This window comes from Anser brachyrhynchus, assembly GCF_964034855.1.
Source record: "Anser brachyrhynchus genome assembly, chromosome: 3".
Taxonomy (NCBI): domain Eukaryota; kingdom Metazoa; phylum Chordata; class Aves; order Anseriformes; family Anatidae; genus Anser; species Anser brachyrhynchus.
In genome coordinates this window covers 119,193,842-119,216,697 of record NC_137696.1, presented here as the reverse complement: position 1 = coordinate 119,216,697, position 22,856 = coordinate 119,193,842, and the positions used below count along the sequence as shown (strand labels likewise).

At 44.8% G+C, this 22,856-nt stretch overlaps 1 protein-coding gene across 10 annotated transcripts in view; it reads right to left on the bottom strand.

Moving 5' to 3' along the window:
• Positions 1-22,856, bottom strand: part of EVA1A (eva-1 homolog A, regulator of programmed cell death) — a 204,712-nt gene that overhangs the window by 114,486 nt on the left and 67,370 nt on the right. For 8 of the 10 annotated variants that reach the window (XM_080584931.1, XM_080584926.1, XM_080584930.1 and 5 more), the window contains 2 exons: positions 21,353-21,476; positions 3,205-3,357 (listed from right to left, as the gene is read on the bottom strand). In XM_080584931.1, coding sequence (XP_080441057.1) covers positions 3,205-3,357; positions 21,353-21,476 — 277 coding nt within the window. The remainder of the gene's footprint in view (positions 1-3,204; positions 3,358-21,352; positions 21,477-22,856) is intronic. The other 2 variants (XM_080584935.1, XM_080584936.1) reach the window with 2 other exon arrangements.

Sequence of the window (22,856 nt, the reverse complement as noted above, 5' to 3'; positions counted from 1 at the left end):
AACTCACTTTGAAGTGGATTTTATCTCCTCAACACTCCTACAGGGGTACATGATCTTGTTTTTCAAGGCAGAAGCAACAAAAATTGAATGATTTGTCCCATTTTCTTGTGAAAGAGTCAGAAATATATACAATGCTCTGTTAGGCCAACCCTCCTCCTCATCTCTCAGTTTAAGTCTCATCTGTAGAAGATGCAGATTTCTAAATTCAACCCAAATGTGCATTTTGTTCAGAAAAAAGAAAAATGGAATAACATTTTCTGAACTGCTTTTCATCATGAGAGGAAGATAGCCTTCCCCACCTCTGGGGCAAGTACGAGTTCTCCACTCATCAGTAACTCGTGCTGCCTGAATAAAACTAAACACTGCAAACTTGTCCAGGACCTGCTTCCCAGGGAAAGGCGCTTTGCCAAGGCTCAGGAGTGACACAAATCATCAGTCCCGTGAAATTCAAACAGAATAAATCTTCCCTGTGCAGAACGTGGCTGGGTTCTGCCTTACGGGAACTGGATGCTGCCACAGAGTCTGAGTCACAGCCGTGTTTGTAAGATCAGCTCCTCGCAAATGTTTGGGATCAAAGGCTGTCACGGAGCAACCCTCTCCGTATCGCAGGGCTGTGGAAACGTGCAGAGAAATGTTCTCTTGCTGGGGAAAGCTTTGATTTATGAGCTGTGGCGCTTTCACCTACTCCTGAAGGAACAGAGTTGCCTGCTGGGCTAGGCAAGCCGGTGGCAGGAGCACGATTTCTGGAGCAGGTTGGGGGACTCTGCACGCCGCTCCCACAACTGCTAGTGGCAGCTGGGAGCGCAGCCCCCTCACTTTGGTGCTGCAAATGTATGCATGCCTATTATTTCTTGCAGCGCGCCGTGGGGAAGCACGGTGTGAATGTGCTTTTTGCTGATTTGGGTTGCAGATGGATCCTACACCGGTTCCTCCTGTGGGGCCAATAGAGGAGTGATAACCACAGCCACCTCCCCTCTCCCCGCATCGCTGGAGCTCTGTCCCATTGGGTCAGCTCCCAAAAGATAGATGAAGGTAGGGCACGCTGACGATAAGCAGAGACTGCCTGCAGCACTGGCAGTGTCACCCCGAGGAGATCAGCCAGCTACTGCTGAACACTTAGCAGACCTGGACAAACACCCTCAGATGTGGCTAGGATTTGAGAAATGGAGTATGGAGAGCTGAAAGACCACCAGCCCACTCGCAGTGATTTACCTCGCACATACACACACCCTGCACCTCTCATCCCCAGCCCGGCAGGGCATGCAGCGAGCCACTGTCCCAGAAATATTTCCCATCCCTTTGCAGTTATGTAGGCAAAGCATACCTGTCCATCCTCCACCAGCTCCCCCAGCAGCACGGGGCTGACTTAACAGATACCCAAGACTGCAGCAACTCCAAACACGCAGAGAGTTTCTCCTCTCTGACAACCTAATCATTTTTAGAGTAAGCCCACAGCTTAAAACCCTGCACTGGTTTCCATTTAAGAGCTGACACTGGAGGAAGTAGCAGTGCTGGGATGAGCACACATCTCAGTAGCAGGCTGCATGCTACACTTTAGGACCCAACACCTTATTTCCTTGGGCAAACATCACACTTTGTAGAGTGGCTGTGCAGCCCTGCTTCATACTTTGAAGCTGCTTGTTCTCCTAGCTACAGCTTTGCTCTCTGAGCAACACTGTCTTCCATCCCATTTTCTACTTTTTCAGCCAGTACAAGTTTCAGGGCTTTGCACTTGGGCAGAGAAGAGGAAAACGTTACCTTTTGTGACTTTGATTCAAAATTAAAAGTTTTGCTCCATGCTGACATTCAAGAGCAGGTCCCAATGCTCATATTTTGTCACCAGTGTGTGCCTCTTTCGCCACGCTCAGCAAGGACAAAGGAGGGGTGGTGTGCTCAGGTGTACACTAGAAACCCATCAAGTTTCGCTGACTTGGCAAGTTATCATCCAGCAACAGAACCACCGTCGCACCAGTGTGCACACTCTTAGGCCATCCCAAAAACCACAAGAAGGATGTCTAGGTTAACCTGTCAAACGTATCTGCTTCGGCTTCTGCTCTCTGGAAACTGGGGGACAACAGGAGCACATCCAGAGACGCATGTCATCTCAGAAGATGGGAGGTAACTTGTTAAAGGACCACGACCCTCCTGACACATGACCAAACCATGGCAAAGAGCAGAAGAAACTGAATTACTCCACTACGCTGCAATGCTCAGATTTTTGCAGTTACACAACTAAGGCACTCATCCTACTGCACAAATAACTCAACTGGCCCGACTCCACCTGTGGTCTCCTATTGACACCCATAATCTGCGTATCATATTTCCAAGCAGCCACTTCACATGCTTCCATGTGAATAACTTTTAACTCCTTAAGGGCACAGGATTAGCAGCTGGGAAGCCAAAGATCTCCAGATACAGCTGAACAGATACCAGCACAGGTAATAGCAGCCCTTCAAGCTTCCCTGTGCAGCCCCTTCTGAAGTCCTTCCCCCTCCAGAGGCAATTCCTTCAGGAAAGAGGTTAATCCCCTCTTACCTCTGCAGAAAAAGACAGTGAGGAATGCTGACCACAGGATTTTTCACTGCGGACATATGGTCTCTCTGACACTGCCCGAAACACTAAAGCTCATTTCACGTTGGCTCAAGAACAGACAGTTCTAGTGAATGTTTTGAAGTTTATCAATCTTTAACATATGAATGTGAGAGACTATGATAGCCTGGGAGTAAAGAAGCTACTTGAAGGCACTGTAAGTCAGCCGTAACATGATGCAACTTAACAGCTTGCTTTTTGAATTTTCACCCCTTGATTTAACTTTTATTAAAGTTTAAATGTGATGTCAAGACTTGACTTAGCCACAGGTGGTCCGTGACATCTGCTGATAATACACACCTCCACAGAGGGTACGGACCACCAGGAGGGCAGAAAATTGAACAAGAAACTCAAGTGTATAGTCCAACAGAGATCTGCCAAAAATCTGAAGCGTGCTTACTTGGCTAGGGCATCCATCTGAACCTCAGTTTGGTGCTCATGAGGAAGTTCACCCCTGGCTAACAAAGTACCACACATCAGGAGCACCGCAGTGGCAGGTTGCATGTGCCAGTCCTGCCTTTCCTGCCTGGGATCTGCACCAGCAGCACGTGATGGCAGTAAACGAAACCACCCTGCCCAGCTCAGTGTGCTCTGTCGAGCCATTCCCCTGCTTACCAATCATGGGCATCCCTAGGTTTTGGTATGGGCACTCCAGGCTGCCTCCTTGCGTCCTTCCAAAGACAGCAGAGTAAATGGCTATCACCATGCTCTTCTTACAGCTCAGCCGCAGCTTGTCATCTTCACAGGCTACTTTACTCTTGTACTCGTCTAGAAGGAAACAAACACTTAATTACTCAGCTGATCCAGAGGCAGGCACCCAGCATGAAGGGAGCCTTATCACCTCCCCATGGTGTGAACTTGTCGGAGGCAGCAGTGATTTTGTGCTCCAAAGGTCCAGAGGTGCACATCAGCTGCCTTACAACTGCATTTGCTAGAGTAGCAGTGATCATTTGCATTATGCATTCTCTCTCTGGCATTAACAGAACATTTAATGAATGTTGTTTAATCTAGCCCATGCAAGTTCCAGTAAATAGCCAATAATTTCATTTTGCAGGCATGTAAGTGAGGCATGGCAATTGAGTGATTTCCCCATGGTGATATTAGAAGTCTGTGGCACAGGAAGGTAAAGGCACAACTTTAGGCACTTTACTCATCCACAGATCAGCACTTCATGTGCCAAGTGTTCATTCTGCATTCTGCCTCCCAAATCCTTCCTGAAATGGACAATCCAAACCACGAAATCCACTCTTGCTTTCGTAAGCCTGGTGCACACAGAGCAGTCACTCAGTTTACATCTGTCAAAGAGACTAGGCAATTATTTCACAAGAAATCACGACGTTCCCTTCTCTTTGCTATTATTATCTGTATTATGGGAACCCCTAGAGGTCCCAACCTAGAATAGGTCCTCCCCACGTACATCTGCCAACACACCACAGAAGATAAACACTGATTTGAAGAGCTGAGTCTTAATAGCTAGACACCTACAAGTGGGCAAAAAACAGACAAAGAAAACTGATGTGGCATGTCTAAGGTCACCCCAGCTGACCCAGGGCACAGCCACGAATATAACTTCAACCTCCCCAGTCTCAGTAGTGTCTTTCCATTTGATTACATTATTTACCATTAGAAATGTAGCCACAACAGGCCAAAGACTGCTCTCCAGCCCCAAGGCCAGCTAGTATAGCTCACCTTGCATTCACACAGAAAAACTCCTCCATTCCTCCCCACTGCAAGGTGCAGCATCCAAATCACCTAATGGGAAGGGTCCCTGACCCTTGGCAACCTCCCTGCCATGATCAGTCTTCATCTAAAATGCTGCTGGTTGTCCCAGGTCAAAACTGGGCCACAAAGCATGCTAATGACTAAACGGTGTAGGTAATCATCATCCAGTGCTTGTAGCTGCCCCTGGCCCTGTATTTAGCATAGACACAGCTTTTGTCTCTCCGTGTCACTGTTTCTCTAGGCCTGATATCACCACTATTAAATATAAACATATATATATATGTATATGTGTGTGTGAAGATTTCTGCAAAATCCATATGTATCAAACTACTTAGTAACTGAGAATGCAAGATAATAATTGCATTACAGTTTAATACTTCAGTGTTTATACTACGGCAGCTGTGACATAATGGGACATTTTTGACTGTATTGTAACTATAAGTCCAAGAACCATTTCTTCCTAATGGGAGCTGGACAGAAATGTTCCACCAAAGTTGAATCACAGAAGAATTTAGGTTGGAAGACTCCTCAGGACACCATCTGGTTTAACTCCTGCTAACAGCAGGGCTAATTTCTGCATTTGATTATTTTTTTTCAGAAGAAACTACATGAAGGAAAGACATATTATACCAAAACAGACACATGATGATTTAAAAGAAATGTCTGAGAATAAATGACTCCTTATGCTCAGCTTGGAAATTCCTACTACAAGCTAAAAAACAGCCCCATCAAAATATCCTATTACCTGGTGATCAGAGCATCCACCAGAGCATAGAAACCAGTCACAGATCAGGTGACAATCTTAACCCTAGACACTAGTTATTTGGGTATGCAATCTTCCTTCTCCCTCATCAGCCTTGTACAAAAATCTCTGAAAAAAAAATAGTTTTCATCCCACTGCAGAAAAACTTTCAAACCTCCAAAATATTTATGGACGGGAAAACACTTTCTCATCCAGCTCTACTCCCTGTAGATGAAGACAGACTAAAGACCTAGCTCATGGAGAGAATATGACTGTTTGAAGAACATGCATCCCTCAATAATATCTGTAGTGACAAATCTATGACAGTTCAGTGTGCAGAACAGACACAGGGCAGGAATAGAAGCTCTTTTTAACAATAGAGCTCTTTTTAACATCAATGGAAGCTCTTTTTAACATCAGAGTATGCACAGAAAGGGGATACCTCATACAGACGTAAAGAATCAGTCAGCCCATATTATCTGTGTAGGTATTTCAGCCACTATCACCACGAGGAAATCTGAATAATATAATGAATACACTGAGTTATCTTCATCTCTAGGACTTTTGTTTCTTCTGGGAGGGAAATGGGACCAGAGCTTTAACGTGGATATACAGTGTTGAACCTAGCAGAGTATAACAGAATTTTATAGACTTAAAAAACATGGTCTCAAGCTAAAAGAACAAGGGCATAAAACAGTGCAATAGGACAAGCTATATACAGTTAAACCAATGCCACAGAAATGGAAAATACTTGTGACTGGCTGAAGCGGCTGAAATATGAAATAATTGATTAACTTTAGAAAAAGATCAATTTTGATGTCTCTAAAGAGCACAAGCCATGGTCCCCTGTGAGGGTCTTATTTCTTACAAGGCAGTAACTCAATTTCCTCTTCTGATTTGGTTATTATTAGCTACTTCTCCCAATTATCAAGTATAACTGATTGCTTTACCACATGTCTTGTGGACCCATATAAGGTCTTTAACATACTGATTAAATGGTGTTGACTGTTCAAAGTCAGACCTTGCCATTTGTAAACTTCACTGGAATTCCATGCAGTGAGTATTGCACCTTCCCAAGAAGCCACTGGGATGCATGGCCATTCACATCTCTGCTGACAGCCAGCACCAAAGCTCTGCCTCTCACATTTGTAGTTCTTACCCTTGGAGCTGCTCCAGGAAATCATGTTGAGAGCTGGTGAGGGAAGCTGCCTGAAGGATGGCTCAAAATATGGAACCAGGGCAGTGAGTCTGACCATGCACTCCCTGGGGACTAGTGCAGTTTATGGGTGATGTGCTGCTGGCACGCTGCAGTGTGGAATCAGAGGGCTGTGCCATCTGAAAGAGATGCCACCTCCTTGTGGTCACTGACTTCTGCCTTAGGAAACACCTAGCGGAGCTGTGGGTTACCAGGGTTCTGAATGCTTGGTTCTGGATGAGGCCAGGCAGGTTAGGAATGCAGTCGCCTGGGCTGTCACTGATGAAAAACACAGCTTTCTTAAAAGTTAGAATGAAAGAAGAAAAAATAAAGGATGAAGTACACAGTGGTATTTCAGACTCCCCAAAATTTCCCATAAGCTTGATCATTGGAGAACGGATGCTCTCAGTGTTTCAGCGCAACCTGATAGAAATTTGGATAAACAAACTGATAGAAAGTGATGTTACAGAGGACACAAGCCTCTGAAAGCATTTTCTGCTTCATAGCATTGCCACCTCCGTCTTAGCCAGGATGAACTAAAGCCAGCTGTCTTTCATCCAGACACTGATGGCTCCCAGGCATTGGGCAATGGTAAGGACTGTGATTGATGCAAAGAAAATAGAGAGCTAAGCATCACCCATACATTTACTGGTACTTCAGCCCATAATAGCCTTATATAAATATTGAAAAGTATTGAGGCAGCGTAAGTGACATAAGAGAGCTGGGACTGGGAATGAATCTGCATTTTTCTCTCTCACTCTCCCAAGCAGAACTGGCCTCCTACAGATCAGTCACAATCTGGTCCTAAGCCTGCCCTAACTGTTACAGTCTGGATATAATTCAGTCCAAATGCAAACATTTGTATTAGTGGGTTTCATGTTTCACCCTGAAAAATTAAACACGCTTAAATGGCCTAGGAAAGGTGGCAGTGATATTCAGCAAATGGCTTACTCAACTCTAATCCCCCGTGCAGTCATTTGTAGGGCAACAGAGATTTACCATGATTAAGATATTTGCTAAGGATAATATCCCTTTTATTACTGCCTGTTTTCAGAGACACTGGCTTAAATATAACTCGACAGAGAGAAACCAAGGAGGGAACAGCTGCAGGCTTTTCTAGACACGTTTTAAAGGTCAATATATGACATGATTATAACATAGCTAGAACAATCGAGGGAAAACAATTAGAAATGTTTCTAATGGAAAAATTGGCTCTCTCAGACAGCAAAGAGAACAAGACCCATTGTAATTACAGGATGTGTACAAGAATACTAAAATATTGACCTGTAGTAAATAAATTTACCAAGTGACTTAATGACATTTTCATCTATGGTCCATGAAAATTTTCTGAATGATCATGATTGGGAAGCTCAAAACTAAATTCATTTGGCTCAGTCTCTGAAAGATCTTAGAGATAAAAGTTTCTAAAATGATTTTGCATCTAACAAACTGATGGAATGCCTTGTCTAAAATTATATTTTTAAACAGAACTAGCAGTGGAAAAAAATTAGGAAATTTTGCTGATTAACACATGCATGGTTCACATAATCAGTGCATAATAGTTGACCTATTTCCCAGATCAAAGAGCTGGAAAGACATGGAAAAAGAAATCTGTCTTCCTCACAAACTCCTGAAGGATTTAAATCTCAGAATTAGGATCTGAACAAAGACATTCTGTAGGAAATATAGATAGTCTTGCCCAATTCTTTCAGCTCAGGATTGTTTCCTATAGAAGTCTCCTACCTAGTTTATAACCGCTAAATTAGTGAGACTGTACCCAAGATGCCACTTCAGAACTGAACTGCTTGTATTGGGCTTACATGGCAAGGATTTGGCTACAGGTGCGTGCGGCCTCTGTGAGCAGATCCTAGAAGCTGCCCCTTGTCAGATCTGAGGGACCAAAAGGGAGTCCCTCCGAAAGTCCCTGCCGCTGGCCAGAACCGAGCCGTGAGCAATCCTATGTGCACCTTTGGGAGAGCAGATTTTAAAAAGGGAAAAAAACTGCTGTGCAACAGCAACTGTGAGAGAGTGAGAAATGTGAGAGAACCAGCCCTCGCAGATCCCAGGTCAGTGCAGCAGGAGGGCAGGAGGTGCTCCAGGCACGCAGCACAAGTTCCCCTGCGGCCTGTGGAGAGGCCCCTGGTGGAGCAGGCTGTCCCCCTGCAGCCCATGGGTCCCACACGGAGCAGATCTCCACGCTGCAGCCCGTGGAGGAGCCCCCGGTGGAGCAGGTGGATGTGGCCTGGAGGAGGCTGCGGCCCATGGAGAGCCCCCGCAGGAGCAGGCCCCGGGCCGGAGCTGCAGCCCGTGGAGAGGAGCCCACGCAGGAGCAGGGGGTCTGGGGGGAGCTGCCGCCCGTGGGGGCCCCGTGCTGGAGCAGTTTGCTCCTGGGGGATGGCCCCCGTGGTACGGAGCCGTGTGGGGGCAGTTCTTGAAGAGCTGCTGCCTGTGGGCAGCCCCTGCAGGTTCAGTTCAGGAAGGACGGCATCCCGTGGGAGGGACCCCACGGGGAGCAGGGGCAGAGAGGGACCGTGAAGGAGCGGCAGAGACAAAGCGTCAGGGACTGAGCACAGCCCCCATTCCCTGTTCTCCTGCACCACTGAGGGGGAGAAGGTGGAAGAGGATGGATAGGGGGAAGGTGGACTTGGTTTGCTGTTAGTTCTCACTGCTCTAGTCTGTTATTAGTGGACAATAAATTACATTAATCTCCTTTATGCTGAGTTTTTTTTGCGCATGATGGTAATTGGTGTGTGATCTCCCTGTCCTTATCTCAACCTACAAGCTTTTTTTTCATTGTATTTTCTCCCCCTGTTCTGTTGAGGAGTAAGAGAGCAGTGTTGTAGTGCTCAGCTGCCTATCGGTGTGAAACTACATCCAGCTATTTCACCAACGCTAGTCTTTTTTTCCTTTAACTGATCAATGAATTTGTTTAACTTTAGGCAGTGGCTAGTGTTGGTTTATGAAAGAGCATAGGGACAGCTCCCTTTCTCACACAGCCACTCCCTCCACAAGAACAGTGTTAAGAGCAGGTACATCTCCAATGCACTGTGTCACTCTTCCTACCCACATCTCTACCTGCACCTATCAGTGCTTGAACCACTGTCAGCTAAAGCAAGTTGCTTAGGGCCATGTCCAGTCAAGTTTTTAATGTCTCCAAGGACTGAGACTACACAATCTGCTTGGGCAACCAGTTCCAGTGATCTTGTTGACCATGTGAAAGATGAGTATAGCTAGTATCTGCTAATATCTCTTCTGGGGGAATTAAAGAGATAAGTCTCCAAGAAAAGAAACATGACAGATGCCTCCAACAGCATCTGTGAACAAGCGTGCCTGTGCAACCAAACTGCCTGTGAACAGTTCAGCTTGCAGATACCCATTCAGTACCCTTCCTCATAACGTGTGACCCTCATTTCCAATTTTATATATTCTCGTTTTCCCCCATAATCAGCAAATTCCCAGGATCTGTGGTACACCTTCTGTAAGAAAGAGAGAATTCTTTGAGTGCATGTAGATCTAAGTCCATCCTCCCAAAATTAAAATAGATTAGCACATCTCAGAGCAGGCAAAGGTGCCTTGGACAGCTTCCACTGACTCCCACACTCCTCTGTGAAGAAGGCAGTTGGACTAAAAGAATGCCTTCCAGTTGGTTCTCCCCTTCATACCTTTTCCCCTCACTCTTATGTTCCTATATCGGCAGTCCTGGCTATCGGGGGAGGTCCCAGTTGACTGGCGGCTAGCCAATGTGACGCCCATCTATAAGAAGGGCCGCAGGGCAGACCCGGGGAACTATAGGCCTGTCAGTTTGACCTCAGTGCCAGGAAAGCTCATGGAGCAGATTATCTTGAGGGTCATCACGCGGCACTTGCAGGGCAAGCGGGCGATCAGGCCCAGTCAGCATGGGTTTATGAAAGGCAGGTCCTGCTTGACGAACCTGATCTCCTTCTATGACCAAGTGACGCGCTTGGTGGATGAGGGAAAGGCTGTGGATGTGGTTTACCTTGACCTCAGTAAGGCTTTTGACACAGTTCCCCACAACATTCTCCTCAAGAAACTGGCTGCTCGGGGCTTGGACTGGTGTACGCTTCGCTGGGTTAGAAACTGGCTGGATAGCCGGGCCCAGAGAGTTGTGGTGAATGGAGTCAAATCTGGTTGGAGGCGGGTCACTAGTGGTGTCCCCCAGGGCTCGGTACTGGGGCCAGTCCTCTTTAATATCTTTATCGATGATCTGGATGAGGACGTCCAGTGCACCCTCAGTAAGTTTGCAGATGACACCAAGCTAAGTGCGTGTGTCGATCTGCTCGAGGGCAGGAAGGCTCTGCAGGAGGATCTGGATAGGCTGGACTGATGGGCTGAGGTCAACTGTATGAAGTTCAACAAGGCCAAGTGCCGGGTCCTGCACCTGGGGCGCAACAACCCCAAGCAGAGCTACAGGCTGGGAGATGAGTGGCTGGAAAGCTGCCTGGCAGAGAAGGACCTGGGAGTATTGGTTGATAGTCGGCTGAATATGAGCCAGCAGTGTGCCCAGGTGGCCAAGAAGGCCAACAGCATCCTGGCTTGCATAAGAAGCAGTGTGGCCAGCAGGTCTAGGGAAGTGATTGTGCCCCTGTACTCGGCTCTGGTGAGGCCGCACCTTGAGTACTGTGTTCAGTTTTGGGCCCTCGCTACAGGAAGGACATGGACGTGCTCGAGCGAGTCCAGAGAAGGGCGACCAAGCTGGTGAGGGGTCTGGAGAACAAGTCTTACGAGGAGCGGCTGAGGGAGCTGGGCTTGTTCAGCCTGGAGAAGAGGAGGCTCAGGGGCGACCTTATCGCTCTCTACAGTTACCTTAAAGGAGGCTGTAAAGAGGTGGGGGTTGGTCTGTTCTCCTACGTGCCTGGTGACAGGACGAGGGGGAATGGGCGTAAGTTGCGACAGGGGAGTTTTAGGTTGGATGTTAGGAAGTACTTCTTTACCGAAAGGGTTATTAAGCATTGGAATAGGCTGCCCAGGGAGGTGGTGGAGTCACCATCCCTGGAGGTCTTTAAAAGACGTTTAGATGTAGAGCTTAGCGATATGGTTTAGTGGAGTACTTAGTGTTAGGTCGGAGGTTGGACTCGATGATCTTGAGGTCTCTTCCAACCTAGAAATCTGTGATACTGTGATACTGTGATATATTCATTAAATCACTCATATGTTCCTATATTAATTTACTTTTCATTTCAAGTGAGCATTTGTTTTCTGAGTCGTGTCCTTTCTTACTCTTTAAAGATATAAGTAGATTCTGGCCTCTAAGTCCCCAAATGCAAATAAGTCAAAATGGATCAGAAAATCCTCACAGCTGCAACTGCCTATTGTTTGGAGCAGTGCACGTTGCTCTGGCTCCTTGCTTTTAGTTTTCTTCTGATTTCCTTTCATTTATGAGAGATGCACCTCATATCCTGAGTTTCAGGACTTCCCCTGCATCTGTGTCAACCTGCCACTAATGAGAACTTTTCATTCATGTCAGGATTTGAATAAATTCATATCAATCAAGTCAGTATTTCCTTAGGCAGGTATGGCTAAAGAAGATCTTTCCAAGACAGCTAAGATTTCTATAGTTCTCGGGTACAGACACTCCTCTGACTCCCCCAGAAGCACTTAAGCTGTGGATGATCTGGTCATTCCCTCATTTCAACATTCACAGTCTTTGTTATTTGGGCCCTTTAATTTGGAGCATAAATACGTGAGAATATCACAAACTGATATATTTTCAAATACATATCTTTTAACATCATTTAAGTTCGAACTTCCCTTTGAGAAACTTGTTTTGAAGATGCTCTAATTTAACTTTTAAAAACTAAAGTTTGCTACCCTCAATGGCATGGAGCACACCACTTACTTCTGCAGAAGCTAATCTGAAACTCAGAAAGGTGCAAAGTCGTTGACAGTCCAGAGTTATACCAAATAGGCAGTTTGCCAGCTTCAGAAGTACCCTGAAAACTCAAGACTGCTAAGTTCTGGAGGTCTGAAACTGTTTCGACAAGTAAGAAGATTGTTCTTTGTAAACGACCTTGTCAGATTCCTTTAAAATTACAAGCCTGATGCACCCATCCAATTTGCAGTGTTTAAGAGGAGCCTTTCCCCACTGTCACTTTCATTAGTCTGAAGTAGTTGTCTTTTTGTATTCTGCTCCATAAAGTCTGGCAGTGTTGCAAATTAACTGCTACATTTCATTTCCAAAGTCGAGTTCTGATGCACCTAGTTGCACTTTCCCGCTGGACAGAAGTATATGGTTATCTAAAGAAGAATAGAGCATTATTGAAGTATATACACTAGGCTGTGAGATGAGAGTTAAACAAAACCCTTGGGAGCCAGGGATGAATTTAATTCTTGTCCCACTTCTCCCACTAATGAATTTTGGGCTAATTCTCTGAAGTAAGCATTCAGTCGAATGGCTTTTCTTCTGCCTGACCCTCTGCCCTGCCATTTATTAGTCCCCCTTCCAATGACTTGAGAACCTGCTGGCTAAACATCAGCAAAATGTGCCAGAAAAGCTGAGGTGACAAAGGCAGTTTAAGGCCCTATATGTTTTATATAAACTGGTAGCCAGGTACAGAAGAGAGCCTAATTAGTGCCAAAGCTGTTATTTATTGTTGCACTGTCCCACCAACCAACCAGCATGGATGTAAGTAATACCCAGCTGATTAACGTGGCTATAGATCTGGAGAGCTACACTATAGGAGGTAAAATAGAAAGCATGGTGAAAACTTTTGCTACTGCAATGAAAAGATGGAAGGGATGCACCAAGGAAAAAAATTACTTGAATATGTAAATAAAAAGACTTAATTAGTTCATCTGCTCACGGCACTTTTGTTCATCTTTTCCAGTGGTGGTGCAAATATTACTATTAAAATAGCTGGAAGGGAGAATTTAGTCTTTTATATCATAAAAAGTCTTCTCCAAATGTCAAAATAATGGTGCAAATAATTCTAACATGGGAACATTAAAAGGATAACTGATTCATACTTTTGCATAAAATCCATGGGGTTGCCTAGAGCATAAAACAAGGGAAAATGAGGCCTACTAGATTAAAAGCTGGTTTGCTGGTTTCCTAAATAATTAAACACGCAGCATTCCCTCAATGGCTTTGTCTAGGAAGGAAAAATGTAGCTAGGAGAAATGCACAGTTACCAAATCTCCCAAATTCCTGTAAGTCTCACTACCATGGATATCTTAGCTCTTGGATATCCCAGCTCTTGGAGACATGATTAGGTGACAACCTCTGGTGCTATTTCAGTAGTCAGAAAAGCAAAAGTAACTGAGAAGAGCTTGATGTGCCAGTAGTATGGTAAAAAGTTGAAAATATCAGTAAATTCCTATTTTAAAAATGTATCATAAATCTGAAAACCAAATGTGGGACTGATATGGAAAAAATATTCACAATATTGGAAAGAGTTCATTACCACATGTCTATCCCAGTACTTTTCATACTTATTCTTCCCTGCATTTTTTCCATTTTTTTATTTGAGGAGAGCAACTGATTTATATTTTCTGTCCTGAATAACTCCATATACAGGACTCCCTGCAGAAGTACTGCATGAATTTACCTCTCTGTTCTGCTTCTTGCTCTGTGAGACCTAAACACATGGTTTAAACTGTGGCTTCAATATAACAGATCCAGACTTCCATAAAAGTAAATGTTTGCAGCATTTCAGTTGGATTTATTAAGCATATTGTTACTGGGATATGCTTTCCTTGTCCAGTCTGCCAGAAAACTCACCAGAAAATCTTGAAATCTACCATCCGAAGCTTGACAACCTCTGTCACAATTGGACCATGCTGAGACTTGGATTTAGGGTTTTCATTCTCAAAAACCTGGGCCCTAGTTCCCCTGTGTTTAAACACCCCAAGGGCCCAGCCTTGCTTTTGTGGGGAGAAGGCTCCCAGATCACTTTGTTTCACACGTCACACCCGAAGTGCCATCCACATTGCAGCCTCCATCCTCAGCCCAGGAACGTATCACTGGTGTTAACAATACCCAAGGATGTGCTGCATCTCCTGAAACCTGTTGTGCCTCAGGGCAGAGGCTACCAGTTGCTTCTGGCAATGCCATCTACTCACCCATCTCTGCAAAGAAAAATGATAGAGTATCCTTTTCTTGTCCTTCACTGAAGATCCACAGCTTAAAAGGTTTTAAAGGGTTTTCTCATTTTTCTTTCTTTCTTTTTTTAATTTTCCACCTCAGACCTCAAAGAAAACTTGAATGCCAATGAACAAAAGACATCTGTAAAAGTCACAGCCTATGATGTATACAGTTCAGGCAGAATGGAAGCGGGGAGCCATGAGAATGTGTCTTTCTCAGTGGTCCACATCTGGATACTGGAGACGTGACCCAGCAAACTTTATATCCACATCCTGCTCTTCACCACCTCTCTGTTCTCCTTTTTATCAGGCCTGACTGAGGAGTTTGAAAGAGAACTGGGATCTTTTATTTTTTCTTTTTTTTTAACTCTCCCAGGTCAGCAGTGGTTTCTTTCTCTTTCCTCTACTCACACACCTTGGGGACAGCGACTGACAAATAATCTCAGCACTCACTGAGAACGATATCACGGGGTCCTCTTAATCCTGCTCCTGACAGTCAAATGATTGCTGTGCTACAGAGACAGGGCTATTGCACAGCCTCTGAAAATCTCCGTGCATCAACGGCTTAAAACAATAGTAATCGTTAGCATTAACGTTTCTCTGACCCAAATCGCAGGCTGATGGATCTGTCCTCTGTTATTTATAGCGTTCCTTTATTTACACCTTTTCATCACTACGGAGCTTGCTGCCTGAAGTTTTATTGCCCTTATAAATTTCCCCTCCCTGCACCACCTTAACAGTTTTGAACTAATACAGATAAGCGAGAGCAAGCTGATGAATGCAGGAGGTAAAAGACCTATTTTACTGCCTCAGTGGCTGGGCCAGAAGGATGTGCCATTTTAACAGCTCACACTCCGCCGCGCTGCTTTAGAAAGCCTGGCCCACCAAAAAGCCAGGCAGCGAACAATACAGTGAACTTCTCCTTCCACCAATAAAGCTGTCTTATGAAGGAGATTAATGCTTTTCTGAAAGGGTTGATAACTACTGAATTACCAATCTATCCCAGCACTAAAATCAATCACCAGTGTTAAAGGGACCAGGGATATATTCAGGTCCCTCTTTGCTCTCATCTGCACTTTCTACAAAGACTGTCTTTCCATGGCCTGCTGTTCTTGCTCACAGCATTTGCAAATTCTGCTCAGGGAGTGAAAGCTTAAAGGATGTGTAACAAGACCAGGCTTTTCAGGCAGCATTCACCAAATTTAACAGAAAAGATGTAATCCTCAGCCCAGAAAAGTCAGTGGCAAAGCTCGCACTGAAGTCAGTATTGTAGGAACAGATCACACAGAAATTAAAAGGCACACAAAATGCATTCACTGCAATCCTAGGTCTTCCTTCCATAATGCCCTTCCCAGACTTTTTAGTTAATCCATTTGATAGGTGAGAGCAGACCCAACCAATTCCCCAAGATATAAAAGGCAGCTTCAACTTCACCAGCAACTGGGAATCACCACTATGGCGAATGACTCTTTGCAATTCTTTGATAGCTGCAAAGCTCTGCCGCAAGTAATGCAATTCTGCTGTTTATAAAGGTTTTGAAGTACCACTGACAGAAAAAAATAAAATAAAAAATAAAAAAAAAGCACATCCTCACCAAAAGGCAGCTACTTCTGGGACACAGTACAGCAGCTACATCACCATCTGATAGGCTGCAAACTTGAAGACAACTTTTTTATCAGAAGAAGATCTCATTAGAATTAATTTCTAATTGATTTCAAAATTCAATTGCCTTCTAATTAGAATTGACTAGTGCTGTTAAGAAAAATAGAGTTATCTGAGTAAAATTTTGGCAAGAACATCAGGATGGGCATTCCCAAGTTTGAAACACAGTCATTGCAGTTCACAAGAATTAACTGGACTTCTTAAATTAGAATTAAATCTATGGCTTAGAGAATAAATGCCTGCTCTGTTATAAACGTTTGCCCAGGTCAATTTTCAGCACAAAAGTTTCCTCATAAATCAAAGCTACAGGCCCTGAACTAGAACAAAATGACCTCCCCTCAAGCCCTTTCCTCCTCCTACCCCATAAAAACTTTTGGCACTTTACCCTTTGCCAACAAATGCAGGCTTCCCAGATGCATTTCTCAGAGCCTTGTGCCTTTCACAAATATGTTCTTGTATTGTTACAGAGGGATTTGAGCTGCAATTGGAGACCAGGTCACAATCCAGGCTTTCTGAAACTTCAAAAGGTTTTAGGCTTGTATTTGTGAATAGAAGGGAGAGCAGCAAAGCTTGGATTTACACTTTGCTACATGACAATGAACATGGGGAGGCCTCACACCTACCGGCCTCCCATTATCACACCCAGCTGCGCCACTCAGCGTTTTAAAATGAAATAAAAACAATAATAACTAAAAATAAATAAATAAATGGATGGAGGGTCTGTCTACCAGATTCCTTGAAGTCATAAGCTAAAATATTAACTGCCTGGTAGGAAAGAGGGAAATGTCACTAGAGCATCACATTCAGAGCTGAGAAGGGGACAGCGCATCCAGGACAATGTGGCAGTGGCATCTCTTGGGTGCAAAGGAGACCAGGAAAAGGTAACATGCAGGGCACTCAGAGGGGAAGTCACAAAATCAGGGTTGAAGCCCTCTCTTCTCTCAATAGTATTGCCAGTGAATGGCCACCCAAACAGATCTCATCCTAAATAATCCTTTAGCAGAGACAAGCAAGCATTTATGTCTTCATTTTGTCCAGGAGCACTAACACTTTTGAAATAGAAAGCCAAAAAGAAACAACCACAAAAGCCACCATGGGCAAACAGATGCTCTGCAGGGACAGTTCGATCCCTGCTCCTGCAACAGCCAGAGCAGCAACCAACCTGGTAAAATGCTGCAATGGCATGATTTGGGCAGCCCCAATGAGTCTCTTCCCAGCCAGGGTCAGATCTCGCAGCCCCTCTGGAAAGTCAGGCACACAGCAAATATTTCCTAGCTTACAACAACACGCGATCTGTCTCTGAAGTAGGGGGATGAACAAGCACTGAATTGTTTAAATAATATTGGTGAATCCAGATTTCAGTTAGAGGGAATTCATGTTAGACCAATTAAATAGTATGTCAATTCCCTCTAATTATATGTTCCTGCAGCCTGCCCTGTAATTATACTTAATGGGTCTAAATCAAATCAGCATGTTACCTGAGAAATAATTGGATTTGTGTGCAATTTTTTAATGATCCTGAAAGGTACCCTGGAGAATGAAATCCTCTGTGTGCTCAGGGCCTGATCCTAGGCTTTGGTGTGTTTTGGACATAGATCTCAGGCTGCCTCAGCCCTGATAAATTAAATGTGCCAATTCTCTGGCACTGAGGCCAACTGGCATGGAAGAGCCTGCAGCCATTCTCACGAACTTTGTTAGCCTCTAAAACAGGGTGGCCACATCCAAACTTTCTATTGGAAACCATTCCTGGGCAGCGCTAAATCCCAGACTGGGCCTGGGAGTTGCTCGGGTTGGCCTGCTTGGCCTGTCCCTCAACAGAGGTGTAATAACATGAGTGATGGAAATCCTGTGCCCACAGCAGCTCTCTGGCACGCTTTGAGGATCTGTCGACAATAGCAAAGAACAGCTTCAGGTTTCACTGCCGGCAGTGACATCTGCCAACCTTGTCCTGCAGGGACTCCTTGGGAGGGCTCTGTTGGGCCTGTAGGTACCGGGATGATTTACAAAGGTGCCTCCAAGTTTAAAGGCACAAGTCATAACTGTGCTCTGCTGAGACCTGTACTGTACTTATGAGCATCTTCCCAAAACGCTGGTGCATATTCAAAACTAAGGCCCACATGCATTGGGAAAAGAAACAAAAAGCTAGGCCCCTATATACTTTGTTGAACCTTGGCCCTCAAGCCACATAGAAGCAATAAATAAGTCTCCCTTACCCCAAGCTGCCGGGATTTTATTGATCATTTCTGATCTCATTAACGATTCTGTACCTTAGAGTTAAAAGTATACATACACAGAGTGTATTTATTTACAAGCAGAGAGAATACACAGGACTGCCAAACTTCTGCCATTTAAAAGCAGTCCCAGGTACATATCTGAGTCCTGTACATGCAGATAAGTGCTCCCTAGACTCCAAATCCAGCCATTGGATCACAGGGGACCAGAATTAGCTCAACACTTCCCAAAAACACACAAGCTATTGAATTTCTTACTGCTTCTGGTTAAGCGAGCACCGCTTAAAGTTTCCACCACTTGGAAAGCAGTCTTCACCATTTGGAAAATGTAGGGTTTTCAGTTTCAGCATGATATACTGTTCATCTCCTTGAAATTCTGCCCATGAGGAACCAAAATAGCACCTTGCCTTGTGGATGAACCCCATACAGCCAGTGAGCACTGAAAACATTAAATTTCAAATGCAATGTAATGTCAGAGAGGCAAAACTGCAGTGACAGTGGCTGGAGGGGATAACTGCATCATCTAGTTATTCTTCAGCAAAAGTACAAGTAAAGGCCACTAACTTCAATTTTGCTTTCTTTCAAGAAAGACTTTCTTTTCAGGTAACTGAATCTATTTTGGGGCCTTTCAAGGCTCCAGCATGAATCTGGAACTGGGAGGGCTTGGGCATCCTTTATTTATATTAAAGATGTTCTGTCCAAACTCTGAAGGCCTCTTCCCAAAGTGCTTTTGATACATGTATACAGGAAAACTCCCGTTCCTTCTACCTAGGTGGGCACTTAGCCATGGTTCAGTAGCACCACATCGGGCTCCCTCAATAGGCAAAGAAAACAGACAAATATATTTAGAGGACAATTCAGACCGTAAGTGGCTTCTTATTAGAGCACTTCAGTCATGTATACTGTTAAGAATGACAAAGCCAGGAACAGAGGCATAGTCCAAAAAATTGCACACATCTTTTGATAAAATAATGGATCAAAGCATGTGGCAGGCAGTGAGCTCCTGAAAATGACCCTCAGGTAGTCTTCAGTTACAGTTATGGGTGCTCAGACTTTCTGGAGCAACGCTTCATGGGACCACAGCTTTGGGGATCAATTCTTAAGCACGAAGACCTTCCACTGAATTCATTAATAACTCATAAACAATACTCAAGTACTCAATGCTCAAAAGAGTCAACCAAAATTTCTCAGTCCTGTATTTTGCATTCTGTGGATCCATCCTCACCAGTCTTTTCATTAACATTCTCCTAACAGAAGGGTGAAAAGACATGATTATCAGACTCAAACAAGCATTAGGCTCTTTTTCTGAGACTTAAAATTAAAGCATTGAATCATCAAGGAAAGGTTGAATGTGTCCTGGTATCTCTGTGCAAGGCTAATCCTCACATATTTCAAACCTTGTTATTAATCCACTGGGTTCTGATTAAAAGTTTGCTCAGTGAATAACAGTTTCTGTCAGGTTACCCTGTTTTACCCTACCCTGGAGCTGTTTGAAAAAAAAAAAAAATGTCTTGGGGAAATGTTTTCAAGCAACTTCCCCTGCTCTCTTTCAGGAGAATCACTTACCCAGCACACACACAAACTCCTTCTTTTCTAGCATAGCTGTAATTAGCAAAGAATGCCAAGCCATAAATATTTATGCACAGATGGGATCCTGAAGTGCCTTCAGAAGTTCAGCACGGGCCTCAATAGTCAGATTTCTCAAGTGAGCTTTGATATAAAACCTCCAAGTTTATGAGGACTTGTCAGAACACCCTGCTAATCGCTCCTGCTTCACAGAGATGCGCTTCTCAACTAACGAGGGATGTTCCAATCACTCATGAAAACCCCACAGTAAGTGCAGGTGCTTCATTACCTACTTTTCATTTGAATTCCTCACAGATCCTGCCAGATCCCTTCATTTCATTAGCACAGGTCTCTACGTGCTGGGGCAAAAAGTCTTCTCTGCAGCTCAGTTTTTGGATGTTTTTGCTGTTGTTTCAAACCCTTTCAGAAATCAGGTATGTTTTTCTTCCCTGTGCAAACTTTTTTATTTTATATATATTTTTCCCCCTAGAATTTTGCCAATGAGATGCTGGAACCATGTTATTTATGTCGTCAAAAGGGCTTGGTCTGAAATGTCTGGATTAATAATAGTGTCAGGGTCTATTCTCTGTATGAAATCAGTTGCCACTCTTTGGCCACCAATAGACCTGATCTGTCTCCAGACTAATGTGCCTGCTTCCAAATTGCTCAAGGAATCACGCTGAATCTCCCAGCAGAGCCAGAAATTGGCTAAGAGACTGTTGGTTGTCCCGATCCAAAACCACGCTCCTCTGCAGCATGCACAATTGTACTCCCAGTACCCAGGCACTGACCCCATTTAATTTAAACACAGCTAATGAGATCCCACAAAATACAGTTTAATGTCACCCAGCCTGATCTGGAAGCAATTAAAAGCTGGATTGTGGCATGGTGTGGGCAGGTGAGTTTCTCATTGCTCAGCTCTCTTAACTGTCTGCCTCAGGCACCTGAATCCAAAATTTTCACCCACCCAGGCTGTCACTACACTGCCATGGGCAGGCAGAGAGGGGACAAGTCCCAGTGGGACAGGAGGGGCATCCCAGATTGCAGAATGGTTTGGGTTGGAGGGGACCTTAAAGCCCATCCAGTTCCAGCCCCCTGCCATGGGCAGGGACACCTCCCACCAGCCCAGGCTGCCCCCAGCCCCATCCAGCCTGGCCTTGGGCACTGCCAGGGATGGGGCACCCACAGCTCCTCGGGGCAGCCTGCTCCTATGCCTGGAACTGGATAGGAGCTGAAGCAACCCCCTCACTGCCAACAGCGTTGCAGGGCAGCATGAGCTAAGGCTTGGCAAAGGCTTCCACTGGCACCTGCAAAAACAATCTGCTCCGCGGGCTGCCAGCAGGATGGGAAGAGATGAAGCAGCAGCATAAGAGCAGTGCAGCAAGTGAGGGGGAGAGGGGAAACGCGCTGCACCCAGGGGTTATGTTACACTGAAAATAAAGGTGGAAGGGAACAAAAAGTCCCAGAAGGTCTCGCTGGAAAGGATCAAGCACAAAATTGTTTTGGTCTCGCCAGAGCAAACAGATTTGATGGAGAGATACTCACTTGGCCTGCACTTGTACCACACGAGGAGGTATTTGCCGGTTCCAGGGCACGGATCTGCGCCAAACAGCCGGCTATTGACAAGGAACTGGCAGCTCCGTCTGTCCTGGCACTCGTCCAGCATCTTCTGCAGCACGGGATGCACACAGATGCGCACAAGAGACAGAAAAACGAAAGCACTTCAGTATCTCCCAAAAGGATTGTCAAATGCAGACAAGCTGGAGAAGGGCATGGCAATCCCTGCCTCCTTAACTGGCTCCAGCAATAATTACATTACCCAGCTTAACGTGATGGGTACTGAAGGAACCATGCGATAAAAGAGAGGAGTAAAGCTTGCACTGTTTTAATGAGTGTCATTTCTTTTCCTTTCATGCATGCAAAAGGAGGGCTTTGCATTGGGCCAGTCACAGAGATTTTGAAACATTCGCATGCAATTTAATTGTAGTATAAGGCAGTACCAGCAGCATGTCCCAGGAAAAGCCTTGACAATTAAAAACAGAGGCCCAAGCTCTGCCCACGCTGTTCTGCTTTAGATTCCTCTAGAGAATCACAGTTTCAACCACAGGTTTCAAAGGAGCTCTCTTCTTGGTTATATGAAAGTTTTGGCAATAGCTGGTATTCCAATAATTAGTCGTTGTGGTGGGAATGCTGTTACATAGCCAACTTATTCAGTTTTTAATAAGGCTCGCTCCTCTTCCCCATGCCTTTTGCTTTCCTTTTAGCTCAACTCAGCAAGGGTCTGTGGGTCGGAGGTCCTCCCACCACCCGTATTTTGGGCCCTGGTCCCGTTTTTTCACACTGCTTTTCCTCTGGCTCTTGCTTCCCACTTGCCCATTCATAACACTCATAAAAACTCTGTCTCAGAATCCACAGGGGCAAGACATTCTGTCTCCTGCTAGAAAATAGCTTCATTAAGAAAGATTAATGATTTTTTTTAACCCTATGATCCTCTAGAGCAGAAGTGTGGGGAGGGAATATTGTTAAGTGGGGCAGTAATTAAGTTTTAAATTCAGCTGGATGACTTAGGTATACTCCTGTAGAGCCCCTACAGCGCTAAAATTACCCTAATGTTTGCCTGACACACATGAACCTGTCAGAGCATTTTGAGACCGCAGAGCGAGGTAATGCAGCAGCCTCACTAAGTCCCTGCAATACAGAGCAGTGAATTCCAGTCCCAAAACAATTAATTTTTCACTTGCAAGGAGTTGCTGGAAAATCCTCTCTCAGAAACTCCCTCAGATGCCTCCCTATTTCCCTTTCTTGTACCCACCTCAATATTTGGACTTTCCCACAATCTCATCCCTGTGCCATTTACATAAAGGCCACCGCATGCCACCCAAATTTCTATCTGCCTCAGTGACTATCTATTTTTGAGTTCTCCCTGAACATAATATATATTATCTTTAGCATTATAGCTCTGAATGTCACCCTCTGAACAACAGCTGCTCCGGATTCAAGTGCAATTTGGAATTGCCCCATTCCACGGTTCTTTGCAACTTCCTAAAGC